This window comes from Mirounga leonina, unplaced genomic scaffold (genome assembly GCF_011800145.1).
Source record: "Mirounga leonina isolate KUSES-001 unplaced genomic scaffold, KU_Mleo_1.0 Mir_115, whole genome shotgun sequence".
In the NCBI taxonomy this organism is placed as follows: Eukaryota; Metazoa; Chordata; class Mammalia; order Carnivora; family Phocidae; genus Mirounga; species Mirounga leonina.
In genome coordinates this window covers 12641933-12661327 of record NW_023270268.1, presented here as the reverse complement: position 1 = coordinate 12661327, position 19395 = coordinate 12641933, and the positions used below count along the sequence as shown (strand labels likewise).

Sequence of the window (19395 nt, the reverse complement as noted above, 5' to 3'; positions counted from 1 at the left end):
CATTAACCAGGACTGAAATAGACTTTTGAACAGGCAAGTGCAGTTCAGTTGTGACCAGTGCTGCGGGAAGGTAAGGCAGGGGCATGGGGCACTTAAAGCCTATGTCAGCTGAGGGCAGTGAGACCGTAGGGTTAGGCACGGAGGGTTAGGCCAGCTCTGGAAGGAAGGGGAAGACTCAGGAGTGTCCTCTTGAGTTCCTTCTTGATCAGCCTCTCTGTGCAGAGTGGTGGGGGAACAGAGAAAGACAGAGCACTACACAGGAGAAGTCTCTCTTATCAGATGAGAAAGTGCAAACAGAGGATCATAGCACTCTTCTGAGGCCAACCGGTACAGTGCCATTCGCACCCAGGAGCTCAGGAGATGGGCTGTCATAATTGAGGAGGGTGGTCAAAAAGGAAAGGCTTCCTGGGGGACGCCGGTGTGATCATGAAGAGAGCCACAGAGGAAGAGTAATCACCATGACTACACACTTGCTTCACGGGTCCGCTCCCCCAGTCGGCCAAGGACCCTGAAGTGTAAGCACTGTTACTGGCTGCATTTTACAGATGGGAAAACTGAGGTGTCAGGAGATGGGCAAGCTGTGCGGCCAGGAATGAGAGCCCTGCTGTCTGACTCTAGCCCCCTGGCCCCAACCTTCCCAGGACGCTGCCGGCCTGACCAGTGAAGGACATCTTCAGTAAAGGACAGCTTCCCTCACCATGATTATCATTATGGATCAGGCAACCAGTGTGACTTGGTGCATCCTGGCCTTTAATTCCATGCCTTTCTGGAAGTAGCTGGCAAGACAGTCACATGCTTGAGGAATGTTCGGTGACGGCCTCACTCATGAAAGTCTCCAGGGATTGACATGGCTGTCTCCTCTGGGTGCATCTCTGTTAGCAGAATCGCAAAGCTGTTCATTTCTGAGCGTTATGGGCTCAGCGCCCTAAAGTCTGAGATAACTTTCTTACCCTTTTTTCTCTGAAGATCTATTTATTCATTCATTCCTTCCCTCAACAAATATTTATTGAGGACCAATTACATGGCAGGCATATTCAAAATGCTAAAGGCACAGCAGTGAAAAAATTGAAAAAAAAAAAAGTCTCTGAGCTAATATTCTAGAAAGACAGGTAGTAAACAAATAGATATGTGATACAACACCAGGGGTGGGAGGAGGCCAATATGATGATTTTAGAAAGAAAAATAAAGAGTTAGGGACAGATTATGACAGAGGGATCATTTCAGACACTTGGATCATCTGAAAGAATATGAAAGTCAAGAGAACAGGTCTCTCAGAGCTGTTGGAAGAAGGTGATAGGTCTGTTACTGTCTTCCAAGGAAGGAGGAAAGTCCTGCAGTCGTCACTCAGCAAGGACAGACGTAGAGACTGGCCCTGTCTTTACAAAGAAATCTCTGTCCAGCTTTCGGTTTGTTTGGTGTTCATGCAAGTGTTCGTGGTGTGTGGGGGGCGGATGAAGGCGGGGAGCCTTTCAGGCCCCCCTTTGGCGAGCACAGCAGGCACAATGTTCACATCATTCCCAGCCAAAACAGGCCCACAAGCGAACCGACTTTCAAATCCCTGGCCATTTAGGCCTTTGAATAGAAGCTAACACACAACCTCCCGCAGAGCAAGCATTTAACAAGAGGAGAGACACAGTCCCTGAGCATACTGTCAGCTTGCTACAGCCTTGTAGAACAGACAGAAAGTGTGCACGAATCAAAACGAGAGAAAAGAGAGACAAAAAAAAACCCCAACAACAACGAAGAGGGGTGGGGGAGAAGGGCTGAAGAGGGACAGGATAGAAGCGCTTCATTTTCCTGGGTTTCAGGGGAGTAAAATCTGGAAGCAGCTATAAAACTCAGGGGTGTTGCTTTGGGGAAAACCGTCAACGGCGTTGCTGCTCTGTTAAGTTGGAACTGCATCAAAACAACAGCTGTGTCCCAGATGCTGACTTCCAGAGGAACAGCATTGGGTCCCAGAGACTTGCCCTCTGCGGGCGCGCAGGACTGGAGCAGGGGCGGGGTGGGGGGAGGGCGGAGAGAGGCAAGCAAGGTTTCTCTTCAGAGCCTTCGGAGAGAAATTAAAAGAAGCTGCAAGGGTCTGGGAGTGCAGGCTGGCTCCCACCAGTGAGAAGACTTTGGGGAAAGGCTGCGGAAGGGGAGTTGGAAAGAAGAGCAAGTGGTTCCTAATAAAGAAATTTCTTAGAAAAGAGGTCATTTGAGGCAGTCAGGGGGAGATCCTGAGGTGGTGGGCCTTGGTGTGCCTGGCCTGGGAAAACAGCCTGAGGGCACGACAGACTTGGTTTGATGGAATAATTCTGTTGTGTGAACATCTGCCTTGGGTTGGGTGCCTCAGAGCCTGGAACAAGAGTTGAGCCTAAGTGGTTTATTTGAGAAGTGATCTCAGGAAATGCCAGTAAGGGAACGGGGAAGTCAGTCAGGAAAGGGAAGGAGGCCAAGAAATGGCGTGTTATCAAGCAGGGCACCACTGCAGACAGCTAAGACACACAGTCCTGCTGGGGACCCCAGGTGCAGTCAAACACACACCTCAGCATCACACCACCTGACTCACGAGGAAGCTGGGGGCTTACCTTCCAACCCGCATCCATCTGGGATAGTTTGGGAGGGTGAACACCAGCCTGTTCTACATGGAGCTGGGCCAGCAGGCATGGCAAATTGTGTGGCCAGTGGTCTTCTGAGAGTAGACTGAGTAATGATGGGGGAGCCCGCTCACCCCTTAATTTGCTCTACAGCTCTTCATAGAAGGGAGGCCTGAGCCTGGGCATTGTTTGATCATATGCACAAAGAAGACTCTAGAAAACTCTAGAAAACCATGCATGAACTCCATGGCCAACCCTGCCCTGATCTGGTGCTCGCGGCCTAATTTGTGACAGGATCATTTTTTCCCACCCCCACCCCCACCATCCCACTTGTTTCTCTAAACCCAAAATGCACGAATGTTTGGGTGTAATGTCGGTAAATAATAGTAGTTAAGGAGAGGGCTGCTTTTTGTAATCAGTGGTTTTTTTGCATAACTCATTTAGAAATTACAAACCATCACCATCCGATAGGTTCCATAAGCTTCCCCTTCTCAGAGTCATGCGGTGCAGAGGGGCTGGCCAAGGCAGGGAGGAACACATTTGTCACATCTGTGACAGGCATGTTCCCACCTGGGGCTGCCCCAGCTGGGCTTGTTCTGGCTGGGGGAGAAAGAGCTCACTGAAATGCTCGAGGGGAGAGGAGAAAGCATGCAAGGCTTCCTAAAAAGGCAAAACCATTTTCAGAGTAACGGTAATCTAGCATGCGATTCTGAGTGTTCTTCCCGGAATCCAGTGCACTCTCTGGCCTCTCTTTTCTCAACTGTAAAATGAAGTGTTGGATCACATCTTTCAAGACTCTTCTTTGACATTCTCTCTCTGACTCATTTGAAATGCTTAAAGTATGCTTAATAACTTGTATTCACTTCCTCTGTCAAGATGCAACTCCTTTTACTTGCAAAACATTTACAGCCATGCAGCTCCAAGCCTGGTCTGTGGAAGGTGCTGGTCCTGGGATGGGTTGTTCCAGATTTGTGATATGATGACAGAGAGGGTATTTTGTGACTTTAATAGCAATTTGGTGTTGCCCAAGACACCTGAGTAGCATTCATTTTTCTTGTGATTTATTTCTGCAGTGTTTTTCTCAAGCTTCAGTCCCCAGTAAACTGGGGAGCAAGACACCTCATCTTTTATAAAAATATAGATTGAGCAGTGCTCATCATAAACAGTAAGGGGAAAATTTAAGTCACCTTTAATCCTAGCATTCAACCGAAGCCAGTTTTGTTCAACTAGGAATGAGGAGTGGGAGAAAGATTTGCTTTTGCCATATCCATTTATTTAGTAATTTTGGAGTTTTAATCACATGCATTTTCTTTTTCTTTTTCTTTTTTTTTTTTTTTAAGATTTTATTTATTTGAGAGAGAGAGAGCTAGAGATAGTGAGAGAGAGCACAAGCCAGGAGGAGAGGGAGAAGCAGGCTGCCGGCTGAGCAGGGAGCCCAATGTGGGGCTCGGTCCCAAGACCCTGGGATCATGACCTGAGCCGAAAGCAGACGCTTAACCGACTGAACCACCCAGGCGCCCCTCACATGCATTTTCTAAAATAAAAGTACTTTAAGCACCAAGGTGAAAAATAAATAGATAAGGATAAAAGATAAATAGGGATAAAAGATACGTAATTTGGACTCAGCAGTTTTGCCAGAGTGGATGAAGCATCTCAGCCTCTAGATGCCTGAAACAATGCGAGAAAGTAGGAGCGAAAGCCAGCCCCTGGTTTGGCCAGTCACTACCTCTGCTGGATTCCCCAGGACCACCCGGCTATCAGTGCTTGATATCCTGTCCTGGGGAGGACCGTCGGTGCCCACCTGGCTGGCAGAGGCCTCCTGCCCTCAACCACCTGCCCTGGAGTTAAGGCGTCCCCCTGGGTGTCTGTGGCCGCCTCCTTCTGCTGAGGCAAAGCAGATGTGCTCCATATCCTCAGGGCCTCTGGGCAGACCTGAGGAGCAGTTAGCACAAGGCCTCCAGGAGGAAACAACCTCCAGCATAATGTCTGGCAGCAGTTATCCTCTGCATCCTGGTGGAGGCCTGAGAATGACATTGCCTTCACAGCCACAAAAGGAAAAAGGAAGGAAGGAAGGAAGGAAGGAAGGAAGGAAGGAAGGAAGGAAAGAAAGAAAGAAAGAAAGAAAAGAAAGAAAGAAAAGAAAGAAGAAAGAAAGATAACACTGGCTGATGGTGGCTTTCATGCTGCCAAAATCACATATTAAAGGTGGTGACTGAGAGGCGCTGCCAAGCATAGGTCATCTTTACATATGTTCTAGGGCATGACAAAAAAAAAAATTAGGTGGGAATAGCATGTTTAAACTGAGGGCAAAAAGCAAAGAAAGAGGAATTGCAAAAATCCGCAATAAAACAAAAAGCCCACTTAGCTATTTTGGAAAATATATATTATATATTATATAAATATGACATCTGCCAGGAGATGAAGAAAGGTCGGCTTAAAACATGCATACAGTTTATTTTTTATTTTTTTATTTTTATTTTATTGTATCTTATTTTATTTTATTTTATTTTATTTCATTTCATTTTATTTTAGAGAGAGAGCACAGGGGAGGGAGGAGCAGAGGGAGAGGGAGAGAGAGAATCTTAAGCAGGCTCCACACCCAGCACAGAGCCCAACGCAGGGCTCGATCTCATGACCCTGAGATCATGAACTGAGCCGAAATCAAGAGTCAGTTACTTAACCAACTGAACTACCGAGGCGCCCTCTTTTTATTTTTTTAAAGATGCATGCACTTTAAATCTCCATCTCGGTTCCTCACCTGAAAGACTACTTCAGTGTTAGGGGTTGGGGTGTACCTGTGTGGGTCACCTGGTGGTCACCCAGACTTGTCTAATTTAAACTTAGAAGGAGGGTCATAGACTCACACTCTCCCAGCTCAGCTCAGGGCCAGCTGCTTTCAGACTGTCCTTGACCTCCCTTCCCTATAAAATCTCCCACAAGTCACAGACTGGGAGCAGGTCTTGTGCCCCTTAGGGATACTAGAGAATCTCACAACTTTCCAAGGTTTCAGGAAAAGTAGGAAGTAATCCAGTAAAAATTCTCTTCACTCTGGGAAAGCCTTTGTCTTCTTTTCCAAAGGAGCATTCATTACTTTTCCTTTACCCAGAAAACAAGCCTGTGCCTGATGCCCTATGCCGTCCTCTCTGAGCTCTCCCTCATTCCCCATGGAAACCTACTTTCATCCCCACAGAACTTAAAAATTAGGCACTGTGGTTTATGCAACTTTGAAGATTAGGACTGGAAATGAAATAAATCGGCCCTGGGTTATAACCTCAACTATGGAGACTTTTTCTTTGTTGTGTAGGAATCTCAGCCATGAGAGTGACACCTGGAATTGATTCTGATGCCGCCATTTTCCTTCCCTGACCATGGTCATCCCCTGCCCCTTTCTGAGTACTGTGCTGTGGGAATTATTGATGGGTTAGTACATTTAGTTTCTCAAGAAGAGGCCCTATCAAGACTTCCTCAGGGTGGCTTTGCAACTAGTGTCTGATGGGGCAGTTTCGCTGAGAGATTGACCTAAAGAGAAAGCACTTCCTTGGCAGCTCTCTCAGGCCAGCTTTGCTAGAAGTAGTCTGACACAAAGATTTTTGTGCAGTGGTTAATCGTGGATAAGGTCTCAGGGGAAGAGAGTAAAGAGAAACAGGAAGGGGAGGAGCTCAGCAAACTTGTAGTTTCAAGAGAGTTCTAGCCTCAGCCTGATCTCATGGGGTACTCTAGAGGGTGAATTGTACCACAGTCCTCTCCCTGCAGAAGCAAGAGGGTTAGACTATGAAAACTCCCACATCAATTTATCATATGCTGCAGGCTGCCTCTGGGGGGTAAGGCTTTCTGGAAATCTCCAGGCCAGGCAGCTCTCATCAGCCAAAGGCAGTCCTCCAGAGGAGGGCGAAGGTGTGAGCCCTCAGGACTCAACACTTGTGGCAGCTGGGGTCTGGTGCTGCTGGCTTGGTAAAGGGATCTGGGCAGGGAGCCAGGGACACCAGCTATGGCGGCCAAAATAGTTGGAAATGGAGACTCCGTGGACTGATAGATTATTTAAAGAGGACTCTATATCATATACAAATCCTATCCCATTATATTGTATTAGAATATACACACCTCCGGTTCCTGGGTGGCTCAGTCATTAAGCGTCTGCCTTCGGCTCAGGTCATGATCCCAGGGTCCTGGGATCGAGCCCCGCATCGGGCTCCCTGCTCAGCAGGAGGCCTGCTTCTCCCTCTCCCACTCCCCCTGCTTGTGTTCCCTCTCTCGCTGTGTCTCTCTCTGTCAAATAAATAAAATAAATAAATAAATCTTTGAAAAGAAAAAGAATATACACACCTCAAGTCACAGCGCTAAGAGGGCATCATATTGTTCAATTAGATTGGATTACAAGATAAGTCTGGAGGGGAACAAGGAGGTCATCCAATTCAGCCCCTTCCTTTTATAGAAGAGTTAGGTCAGAGTCAACTGTACTGAGAACGAGCTCTGATTGCCAGTCCTCTGCTTTTGTTTGAATTCAACCCAACTCCTATCTAGTGAATGCCTGCTATGTGAATGGCACAATTTTAAGTACTGAGCAGAGAATTGGAAAGACACTAGACTCAGCCTCAGCCTCGGACCTTAGGAATTTACAGTCTATAGAAGATAAGGGAATGGAAGAAAGAAATAAGAATATTATGCTGATCAAGATTCAGCTCTCACCCCTAGAGCAGTAAGGATTAAGTGTTATGGCACTCGGGGGCAAAGGCGGACACACAGGAGGATGGTTTGTGGTTGTCTCGATGTGATGGGAGGCCTTCATCACAAATCTCCTGAAAAAAGACGATATCCCGGCTGCTCTTCTATTGGGGGGTGGGGGTGGAGATATCACAGAAAATGAATATGCAAGTGGGGTTCTGGGAAAGGGGAGAAAACAAATAGACCAATAAGAATAAGCTCAACCTTTTCAAAGGGGGCATCGAAATCTTCTTCAGTTCTTAGCCTGGAAGGGCAAAATATTGAAAGTTTAGTCATTAAACATGATTATTTTGCTAAAGGCCAAAGGTTCTACTTTCTGTGAAGAAGAATATTGGGTCCAGCCCATTCTCCCTTTCTAGCACAGACACGTTTTAGTAAAGGAATGTTTTCTAAAATCTTTTAGGTTGTCCTGTGCAATGACATGTATGTTGATCCACCCAGTTAAATCAGTGTGTTGTTTTACTTTTCACTTAGAGTTTAGGCATTGCCACTTTGGACCAGATCTAAGATTCATTCATTCATTCATTCCTCAACAAAGAATGTGTTGAGAGCCTCTTGTATAGAAGAATGACAAAAGGGAGTCAGAACCTGCCCTCAGATATTCATGGTCTTCTTAGATGAGACAAATAAACATGTGATTATATCAAAATATGATACAGACTAAAATAAAGCTCTGCCCGGGACATCTAGCCACGAATGGCTTGGGAGATATTCAAGGAAGTTTCTGTAAAGAGATTGACCTTAGTGGAAACCTGAAGCTTAGGGAAAGGGTATATCATTCTCTCTTCTCTTCTTTGTCCCATGTATCACTAAAGGAAAATTACCTTTATAATTTTGTTTGTTGATGTGTTGTTAATCTCTCTCCTCCATCATCCCAGTAAACAGCATTGCTCAACATTTGTGTCATCATTGCTATGGTAAGGAGCCTTTATAGACATTGTTTTCTTTGCCTTTTTTTTTTTTTTTTTTTTTTTAAGTAGGCTCCACACCCCTTGTGGGGCTTGAACTCACAACTCTGAGATCAAGAGTCACATGCTGTATGGACTAAGCCAGCCAGGCACCCTGGCATTTTTTTTCTTAACCAGTACTCCACATCAATTCTTTTTCCCGTCATGGAAAAATATACATAATCTAAAATTCACCTTTCAACCTTTTTTAAGTGTAGAATTCACTAGCATTAAGTACATTCAAAGTGTTGTGCAACCATCACCATTATCTATTTCCAGAACTTTCTCATCCCCCGCAACTGAAACTCTGTACCCATTAAACAACAGCCCTCCATCTCTCATCCCCCAGTCCCTGGCAGTCACTCTTCTACTTCTTGTCTCTATGAATTAGTCTATGTTAGGTACCTCATAAATGAAATCATGCAGTGTTTGTCCTCTTGTGACTGCCTTATTTCACTTAACATTCTTAAGGTTCATCCATGTTGTAACATGTCAGAATTTCATTCCCTTTTAGGCTGGATATCCCCATGAAGTTTAACCACCACATATTAAACCTGCTTATGTACTGGGGACCTCTGTAGGGCTACCAACCATTGTAATATGTAAGATTTTTCTACCTCCCAAGAACCAGTTTTGCCCCCCTTGGAGCAACATCACCCCACTGAGAATGCCTGCATGAAAATGTAACCTCAGGGGGGCCTGAGTGACTCAGTCCATTGAGCATCCGAGTCTTGATTTCGGCCCAGGTCGTGATCTCAGGGTTGTGGGATTGAGCCCTGGGCAGGCTCTGAGCTCAGAGCGGAGTCTGCTTGTCCCTCTCCCTCTGCTTCTCCCCCTACTTGTGCTCTTTCTCTCTCTCTCTCTCACTATCTCTAAAATCATCAATTAATTAATTAATTTAAGAAATAAATAAAATGAAAGCTCAGTGACCTTGTTGGTCTTGTTCTTCACTGTCCCCAACTGTTAGCACAGTACGTAGCTCGTAGCAAACCCTCAATGATGATCTGTTGAATATTTCTCAAGCTCTTCCACAACCCCTCCTTCCCTCTTATTTTAACCTACTATTCTTAAAAAATTGGGCGCCTGGGTGGCTCAGTTGTTAAGCGTCTGCCTTCGGCTCAGGTCATGATCCCAGGGTCCTGGGATCGGGTCCCACATCGGTCTCCCTCCTTGGCGGGAAGCCTGCTTCTCCCTCTCCCACTCCCCCTGCTTGTGTTCCTGCTCTCGCTATCTCTGTCTCTGTCAAATAAATAAATAAAATCTTTAAAAAAAAAAATTGCTCTCAGAGTGATCACAGATATATTTTGATGCTCAGTGCCTCAGGCTACTCAGCCAGACCTCTCAACCTGCTCACGTCCCCAGCTGCACACGCCCTTCTCAATGGCCCTGTGTTGCTCTCTTTAACAGAAGTGAAAGATTACGAGCCTCCATTTGGCTCCAAGGTGCGAGAGCATCCCTGTGTTGAGAGCATGAAAGACAACGTGCTGAGAGACCGAGGGCGACCAGAAATTCCCAGCTCCTGGCTCAACCACCAGGTAAGGAGTGGCCATATGGAGGGGAGAATAAGATTTATCTGAAGTAGCCTCTGAGGGAGGAGAGAATTTTAGGATATTGGGCTTCAATCTGAGGGCAGGTCCCTTTGTGTTCTATGATCCTGTTTGTTTATAAAGAAAATTTCATCAACTGGTGTGGACCTGTTGTTCTAAGTTCCAACCAGCAGGTAGATACTCCATTCAAAGAGGACTCTCAAATAATCGTTTGAAGGGCATTTGTCCCACTGTGCAAGCCCGCTTGTTTCTGGGTTAAAATATTTTGTTTGCAACCTCTGCCCCTCACCCCCAAGCCTTTGCGTAGAGTGTTTATGTTTTGTTCCCTTCTGGGTTCCAAATATTTTCTCCTGGGAATCTTCAGCTCTAGAAGGAAACACTTAGCAGAGTGAGAAGCAAGCAGAGTTTGTCAGCCAGCTGGACTGGGGGGGGGGGGGGGGGGGGGGGCACTGCCGTGTGCTCAGGGCCATATGTGGGCTGGGCGCACAGACTTTGCAAAGAGGAGGCCAGTTTGGGACTAAAAGAAAGCCAAGAGAAATAGGAAAGTGCAAGTGAACAAATAGGAAATGTGTCTGTGGGGAACATCTTCATGGCTGCTGTTTTTTTCCTTTCAAGAGATGGTAGGCAAGGCCAGCTATGGAAGAACAGCAGTTCTGGACTTAACAGGGTGAGGGAGGACTATCCAAATTCTTTGCTTGGGGGCATTTCGATGAGGGCAGTGGTCAGAGGAAAAGAAGAAAGTGGTGGGTGGCAGGGCCATGTGACATACCCCCGAGACAGCGGCGGGAAGGAAGTACGAGAGAGAACAGTGCACTCCTATCTCGCCGACAGAGCGGATCTTTCTACGGAGTAAATTGTTTTATTGCCTCCTTTGGAAGAATTCCCTCATCCAGTCAAGGCTGGGGCTAAGTCATAGGTTTTCCTCAGGGCCAGGCAAATTGAGATAAGAAACAGAAACAACAAATCACGCACACTCAGGAAGACAGATGGAACAGGAAGCCCGGTCTGTGCCAATCCTGGCCTGGAGCCACTTCAGCAGACCAGCCCCTAATAAAGTCGGCGGAGGGCACGTGAACCAGGCCACGGTAGCCCAGGGCTTCCCCCCCGGGGTTTCGGGCAAAGCCTCTCTGACTGAAAAATGCAAGCCTGCTCTGTGTTACCTCTGCAATCAGAAGGCCCTGGTGTTACTTCTCTCAGACTCCGTTGCCTCCTCCGCCGTACAGTTCTTATAATGAAGCCATTATTCATGATGATAAAATTCTGGAAAGAATTTGCATAATACATTTTTTTCTCTTAATGAGATTTGTTGCCCTATTGATTTCAAGTTAATGCTTAATATTTAATTTAATTTAGTGCCTATAATTACAGTGCCAGAGTAAAATAAATGTTACTTGTGTACCAACAATACCACTCCACTCTTAACAGGCCATCAATCAATACCGTCAATTAGGTGAATTATACAATTAATTCAACATCATGAATTCACTCACAGGTCGGGAAGGGAGGGAGAGGCTCCTAGGTGTGTTGGGAAAGTTATTGGTAGTAGATGTTGAAGGGGAAAGTGCTGGGATATATCCGGTCCCCCTGGGCCACTTGTGTGAAGAATCACCAGTGACCATGCAAGCCCCTAATTGCCAGGAGCATGCTCTAGTTCTGCCCATCTGTTTACCCCCCGCCTGCTTTATTGCAAAAAAGGGCTTGAAATGATCAAAGTATTTGCGATGCAAAATAAAAATTACAGCTGTGAGAGAAGACCCTCGCCGCCATACTGGGCAGCATTTCCTGGATGGGCCTTTCGAATGGGGCCTTCACCGGGTTGGACTAAACCCTCTGACATAGCCTAGAGTCTAAGTACAGCTGACCCACAAAACAGCTGCTTCTGGAGTGCAGCCTGATGTTGCTGGGGGGCAGTGGGGCCCCGGGCACCACCCTCGGCAGCAGTTGGAAGCTTGGACTTCACCAGATAAAACCAGACTAAAGCCTAGACTTCGCTCTGATTGCGGTATTCGGTGCTGTTTAAATAGAAATGCGTCTACGATCCCAACTATAAGGTACCCTAGAGAGGCAAAACCACAGAGACATTAAGATCTGGGGTCTCCAGGGCCTCAAGGGAGGGAGGAAGAAGAAGCGGGGTGGGGCACGGGTGATTTTTAGGGCCGGGAACTTACTGTGTGGGATAGTATAATGGTGCGTACAGGTCATTGTACATTTGTCAGAACCCCTAACACGAACCGCAACATAAACTATGGACTTCGGTTGGGAGTGATGTGTCAGTGTTGGTTCATTGATTGGAACAAATCTACCACGCGGATGCAAGGTGGCCGGGGGGGGGGGGGTATATGGAAACCCTCTGTGCTTTCCACTTGATTTTGCTATGAACCCAAAACCACCGAAAACAAGAAAACCAGAAAGTGCTCTAAAAGAATGAGGAAGGGGTGACAGGGCATTAGGGGCCGCTCCTCATGGGAATTTTCCAGTACTGGGGCTCCCGGAGAGGCCTCATTGTGCCCAAACGTGCCGGCTCTCCGTTTCACGGCCTCTCGAGATCAAGTGGCGCCCGAGAGCAAATGGGTACGGCGGGCTTCCAGGACAGTGCACGCCCCTCGGCTCCCCAGGCAAGCGGCTGCCCCCCAGCCCCGGCGGGTGCTCCGCGGGACGTGGGCACGCACAGGCTCTGTGGCAGCCGGCCTGCCCTGCAGGGGCAAGGGCAGCGGGCCGCCCTGCGGGCCGCGGGGCCCCGCAGACCGGCAGCTCAGGGCGTCGGTGCCTTCTTCTCCCCCGCTGCAGGGCATCCAGACGGTGTGCGAGACTCTGACCGAGTGCTGGGACCACGACCCCGAGGCCCGGCTCACGGCCCAGTGCGTGGCGGAGCGCTTCAGCGAACTGGAGCACCTGGACAGGCTCTCAGGGAGGAGCTGCTCCGAGGAGAAGATCCCGGAAGATGGCTCGCCGAACACTACCAAATAGCTCTTCTGGGGCAGGCTGGCCCACGGCTGGAGAGGCTGCCCTGCCACCAAAGAAGAGAGGCAGCGGGAGGCTGCCCCTGAACCTGCAGCAATGCTTCCTGGAAGCCCGGGGGTCGCTCCCCTCCCTGGAAGCCGGCAGCCGGGAGTGGGTGACATGAAGCGTTCTAGGCCTTTGACATTGTCATAGGATAAGCTGTGTTAGCACTTCCTCAGGAAATGATACTGATTTTTACAATAGCCAATAACATTTGCACTTTATTAATGCCTGTATATAAATATGGAATAGCTCTGTTTTATATATATCTATATATGTCTATATCTATATATATACAGCCATACTCTGGAAAGAGACAAGGAAAATAAAATCAGACATCCCGAGAAATTGGTTTGTTTGGAGAGCTCCGGAACCAGGCACAGAAGGAAGGGGATCCGTGACAGCTAATTAGCACTTGACAGCCAACACGTGCGCTGGTTTTCTGCCTCCACGAGGTGGGGGCTCTGCATTAGGAGGGGGCTCCGAGTCTCAGAGCCTGCTGTGGCCACGTTGCACTCGCTTTTGCAAAACAATAATTCCCTGCACGGGGCTGGGGGGGGAGGGGGGGTCCTTTCTGGCTATGGAGCCAATTATAGTCACACTGTTTGGGGACCAGATTCTGGGGTTCCTGTGTGCCACTGTGTCTCCTGGACTTTTCACTTGAGCTTCAAGCCCACATCTGGTTTGTGAGCCACCTTCCTCAACCAGCTCAGAAACCCTGTCCCCATCTCTAAGAGCTTAAAAGTTTTGAGCCCCATTTGTTTACCTTCGCAGGCTTCACAGGCATAAAAATCAGGACAAATTTCCCCACTTATGAAATGGCCACATATTCTACTAAGGAGAGATCATTCTTTCTTTCCTTTAATCCCCATCCCCCACCCCCTACCCCCTACCCCCTGCCCCCATACCTATGCTACTATTCTCCCATGCTACTTTCCCTAAAGGGAACAAATCTCCCCCGCGGGGTTCATTGTGTTGGGTTTCTCATCAGGCTTAGTTTGAATCTCTAGCTTTCTATGCAAACACCCGTGGGTTCCATCTGTCTGGGGCTCCTGAATGCTCAGGTACATTTTGGCCTAGTCAGAAGGATTCTGCCATGGTCAGAACTGTTTCCTCAGGCACTCTGAACATGTGTTTTGCTTGGCCAGAACGGCGTTTGACAAAATTGAGCCACTTTTTAAATATTTGGAGATTTTGAAAAAAAAAAAAAAAAAAATCTGGATCCCACAAGTGAGGATAGATAGCAGATGGTTTTCACGTTTCCCCGGTCCTCATTACTCAAAAAACGAAGGTGTGGACACACTTATAAAGCTGCTTTACTTCTCGATGTAAACATTTGCATTTTCCACTGCCTGCCCCACCCCAGTCTGGGAATTAAACCCGCCCCTAAGCAAGGCCTTTTGTAAGAAATGTACTTTCCATCAATCATTCTCTGGCTATATGAGTTCGAGTCCCTCCTTTTTCCTAGTCTGGTGTTAAGATTTAAAGTTGGTCTTTTTTTTTGGACTGAAGGGGACCCCCTCTAAGTGGTCCCAGGTAAACCAAATCTATTTTTTTCTATATATTAAGAGCTTTCCCCCCCACCCCTGCATTAAGGAGGGCAGCTCTTACCTAGAAGCTTTTGCCACGGTTATCTTTCTCTCCACCATACCAGCTTTCCCGCCCTTTGCAGGATTTGCCAGCGAGGACTTGAATGTGGGACCCAAGAATCCCATTTGCAGTTAGAAAGTCTGTGTCCACATGGGCAAGAACAAGGAATGAGCTTTAGTACTCCATAGGAACTCGTTAATCCACAAATAAGTGTTAATGCTGCAAAAAAAATCTTTTTCTAAAATGTTTTTGAAGCTACCTATTTTCAGCCAAATAGGAATCTAAGAGAGGACTGGCAGTGAGTAGATCAGTTCCATTTGGATTTTGGAAGATCTCATCTCATTGAAGTTTTAGCAGATACGCTGAGATTTGGGATTAGGTGAACCTCGTAGGCACCTTGCTCAGTGGGTGTGGGCTGAGAGAGTTCAGGACAGCTTGCCAGCAATATCATGGAAGTGCCCAGAAATTCCATGCACCTTAGGGCTTGTCAATGCTGTCCCAATAGCTGTTGCTCATCGACCTCTAGTGGTGAATTTCTAGAATACTGGTCCATTAATGGGATTTTCCAAGATTCAAAAGAGCTTTATCACTTCTGGGTGGTCATCAGCCTAAACTGGAATGTAGTGTCAGATGATACTGTGGCTTGTTTTATTTCTTTTTTCTTTGTCGAGAAAAAGACCAAGGAATAACATTCTGTAGTTCCTAAAAATACTGATTTTTTTTTACTACTATACATAAAGGGAAAGTTTTATTCTTTTATGGAACACTTCAGCAGTACTCATGTATTAAAATAGGAATGTGAATGCTATATACTCTTCTTATATCAAATGTCTCAAGCACTTATTTTCATTCTATGCATTGTTTGTCTTTTATATAAATAAAATGTTTATTAGATGGAATAAAGCAAAAATACTCAGGTCAGCTTCCTGCCTCCTGATCCCATTCATCGTAATTAAGCCATTTAACCTCAAAACTTGGTTATTCTACAGTTTATGCAGGAAAAGTCACAAGCCAGATTCTCTCCAAATTTCCCATATTGTCTCCTTCAACTGACAGTCTCGAGTCCTTTAAAAAAAAAAAAAAGCAATCGCAAAAAGATCCATAATATGAGATGTAGCAGATGCCATTGGTGGCCGGGGCATGAAGTCTCTACGTCTCCCGGCCGCCATCTTGCCTGTCCCAGGAACGGCCTCCATCCACATGACTGCTTCTTCCATGGCTTGGCACAACCAACGCTGCTGCTAAGAGCTCATGCTGTTTCTTATATCTTCTTCCCTCATATAGCAGGCCGTTGACTATATCTTTTTGATTTCTGTCATGTGTCATAGTTCCTCCCTCTTCCTTTCTACTTAGCCACAGCATCCTGCTTGGGGATTTTAATCCGTTTATCTGCATCACCAGATGAATGTGCCTTAGGCAGTTGGTTCCAGGTCATTGTTGGAAGGGTTTCTGGTAACAATGTATATAATTTGCTGCCCGAACTTTGGGCTACCTGTTTTGGAATCTGAGAGATTCTATGGTTTCTTCTAAGTTATCAACTGAGTTCTAAATAGTTAAGATTCTAAATATTTAATGTAATAATGCTGAGGTTTAGAAACCTAAGCACTACTGACATTCTGCATTGGATAATTCTTTGTTTGGGGAATGGGCCTGTTCTATGCATTGCAGGCAGAGTTCCTGGCACCCACCCCACAGCTGTGACAACCAAAAATGTCACCAAACATTGCCAAATGTCCCCTAGGGGATGAAATTGCTCCCAGCTGAGAATCACCGAGCTAGATGATATTGTCCTATACTACTGTGGGCATGAGGTTTCGTCCTATCTTCACGAGTAGCTTGGCAATTTTAGTGGTTACTTGCTCTAGCATTTACCAGCCATGTGACCTGAGTAAATAACTTACCCTCTCCATGCCTCAGTTTAATTATATGTAAAATAGGTAAAATATGTAAAACAGGTCTCATCCTATACAGGAGCATTGTGATGGAATACATGCAAACGTTTTTGGAATTGTCTTGAACTTGGAAAGCCTGCAACGCATATTGGCCAACATTAAGTTGGTTTAGTACATCAATGGCTGCTTCCACCAAGAGGTAGATTTTGAGGTAGACCCTAGGAAGCACTTATAACACAGAAGAGATCTGGGCACATGCTACAGACCTGTAGAACAGGGAAGTTTCTGTCCCCGTGTATTGACAATCTGAGGAGAACGCTCATTCACTACCTGCTGTGTCATCACATTTAATCCCCCACTAGTTCCCTGAGGTAGATATTGTGCCCATTTTACAGACGAGAAGTCATGCTGAGAGAACTCAAGAAAGAAGCCTAGGGTCTCACAGATGCAGAATCTGGGTGCAAGGCCAAATTGTCCTAGAATTTAGAATAATTTGGAATAATAATTTGGGATCATGCCCGGTGCTTTTCTCCACCTTGTATTGTTTCCTGAGGAAACTGGCCTGCCCAGTGGAATGAGAGGCCGCACCATGATGAAATGTTCTATTCCATCTACATATGGCATGGTCACTGTTCTCATCTCTCTGCCGTGGATCTGTTTGCTCAGTGGAGGCATCTCTATTATCCACTTGCTCTCCACTCACATGATAAATGTTGTCTAAAGCCTTGATGAGAACGATTGAAAGATGAATGAATATGTGTGGACAGCGTTGCCTAATGGGCAAAATGTACATTGGTACGTGAGATGACTTCAGATTGTGCCAACCCTTAAAAACATGGTTTTAGTGGGTCTATTTTTATTTTAACATGCAGTAGGAGGAAAAAAAAAAAACACCTTAAGCCCAGGGTTTCACAAATGTGAATCCGTATTAATCACTGACATGTATTGGTATTCAGAGGCATCAAACACTATTCTCTGTTTTACCTTCTTTATCTGCTTTAATCTTCACCACACACCTGCGAGGTAGCCTTACCTCCATGTTAGCGATGAGGACGCTGAGGCAGACAGTGAGCTATTCCTAAGAGTCCCACAGTTAGCAATCTTTAGGCTGGGATTTGAACTGAAGCAATGAGATTCCAGAGCCCACACTCCCTCCTTGAACACAAGATAAAGCTGGTGTAAGACAGGATGGGGGAGCCTCTGGCATGCTCCAGATCCTGATTCTTTGTTAGCCTAAAATATGGAAGAGGAAAACACAGTTTGCACTGGAGGGGAGGGAGTTGGCCATAAGGGAGCCGACAGAGAGAGAGAGAGAGAGAGAGAGAGAGAGAGAGAGTCATTCCTCAAAGGCATATGGACTCTGGGCTCCAGCCCAAGCGCTTCAGCCAAAACAGGAGCCAAGGTCTTCTGACCCCCTCCGCAGGCTCCGTTTTGCCCGGGTTATTTCAGTGCTGGCTACTGCAAGGTCAGGAGCCTTCCTGGCTGGCAGTAAGTCTCCAAGTGCCCTCAGCAGGGACGCGGGCTCTTGCACTGGTCACCAGCTTTTGAATGCAGGCACTCTTTGTGCTCAGGAGGTTCTGTTTTATGGCAGTGGGTTTTGTTGTAAGCTCCCTTTGCAGATGACACACTGACGCTGCGGTCCTGAGGGAAAGCCCTCCCCTAGGTGACAGACAGGAAACTTTTCATTTCAACCAGTCTGTCCACCCTTGTTCACAAAAGTCGCCGCAATTGGCATCTGCTCATTCTGTTAGTTTTCTTCCTGAAATAGGCCTTCTAATCGTCGCTTATCACATTTCCAATTACTTTTTTTTTTTCTTGAATAATTATAGCTCCAGACTATGGGTTTGGGGCCACAGCTCCCAGGCATTTTGCAACCTGTGCTGATAAAGACGAGATTATGAACTTTCCCACATGACATGGCCTGCCAATCAGCCTCACACCGCGGAATTTCATTCTAGTACCGCTCCTGATCTTTGCTGCATTTAAAAATAACTTGTTAATAGTCTTCCCATTTTAATCCAGCTAAAATTGCACACACTGTGAAATGCTCACTCTCTTTCACTCATGCACGTGCGCATGCGTGTGCGCCACACACACACACACACAAGTGGTCCTTAAAAATCTCTTCCATAGGCGCGCCTGGGTGGCTCAGTCGTTAAGCGTCTGCCTTCGGCTCAGGTCATGATCCCGGGGTCCTTGGATCGAGCCCCGCATCGGGCTCCCTGCTCGGCGGGAAGCCTGCTTCTCCCTCTCCCACTCTCCCTGCTTGGGTTCCCTCTCTCGCTGTGTCTTTCTCTGTCAAATAAATAAATCTTTAAAAAAAAATCACTTCTGTATGCAGTCACACAGTAAACAACAGAATAACCATAGCCCATAGGCCATCGGGTCATCAAAAAAGATAAAATGCCTTTGAATTTTCATGTTTTGTCTAATTGTTCATAACAAAATCATTAAAATTGGGACCTCTAGAGCCAGACCCCCTTGGTTCAAATCCCAGCTCTGCTACCAACTAGCTATGTGACTTTGAGCAAGCCTCTTAACCGTTTTATTCCTTTGGCTTCTTAATGCGTAAAATGGGGGAAGTGAGAGAACCTACCTGTGAGAATAGTAAGAATTGCTACAAGAATAGGGTTCCTATTTTAAAAGCGGTTAGAACAGAGATTGGTGCACATAAGCACTAGTTGTTAGGATGATAATGATCATTTTTTTCCATTCTACTCTAAAATGAAGCCCTGTTGTAATATTTTGCAGACATAGAGTTCCCCAAATTTGGGGGCAAAATGGACTCTTGAGGAAAATGAGTCATATTTATCTGTAACTGTGAGCAGACCACCCCATATCCTGGAAGGGACTGTTTTCACTCAGTGTGCCTGGCATGGCTGTGGTGGTAAATACAGGGTTCTGGGAGACAGGCAGTCTTGGGGTTTAGTCTAGCTTCACCATCCACCACCCTGTTCTTCTGTGACTTTAGTCTCCTGCTCTTGTGCCCCACTTGAGACCCCTCCCCTCCCTGTCCTGCCTACATTAGGAAGCTGGAGAAAAATCAAATGACACACTAAGTAAAAATACATGAGAAAAGTACTAGATATCATTGATGCAAGATAGAATGTATTACCTT

At 46.4% G+C, this 19395-nt stretch overlaps 1 protein-coding gene across 1 annotated transcript in view; it reads left to right on the top strand.

Moving 5' to 3' along the window:
• The window catches only part of TGFBR2 (transforming growth factor beta receptor 2), an 89739-nt gene extending 74432 nt beyond the window's left edge, over positions 1 to 15307 (top strand). Inside the window, exons 6-7 of the mRNA XM_034993315.1 lie at positions 9656 to 9783; positions 12583 to 15307. Coding sequence (XP_034849206.1) covers positions 9656 to 9783; positions 12583 to 12762 — 308 coding nt within the window. The 3' untranslated portion in view covers positions 12763 to 15307. The remainder of the gene's footprint in view (positions 1 to 9655; positions 9784 to 12582) is intronic.
• Positions 15308 to 19395: the final 4088 nt, after the last annotated feature.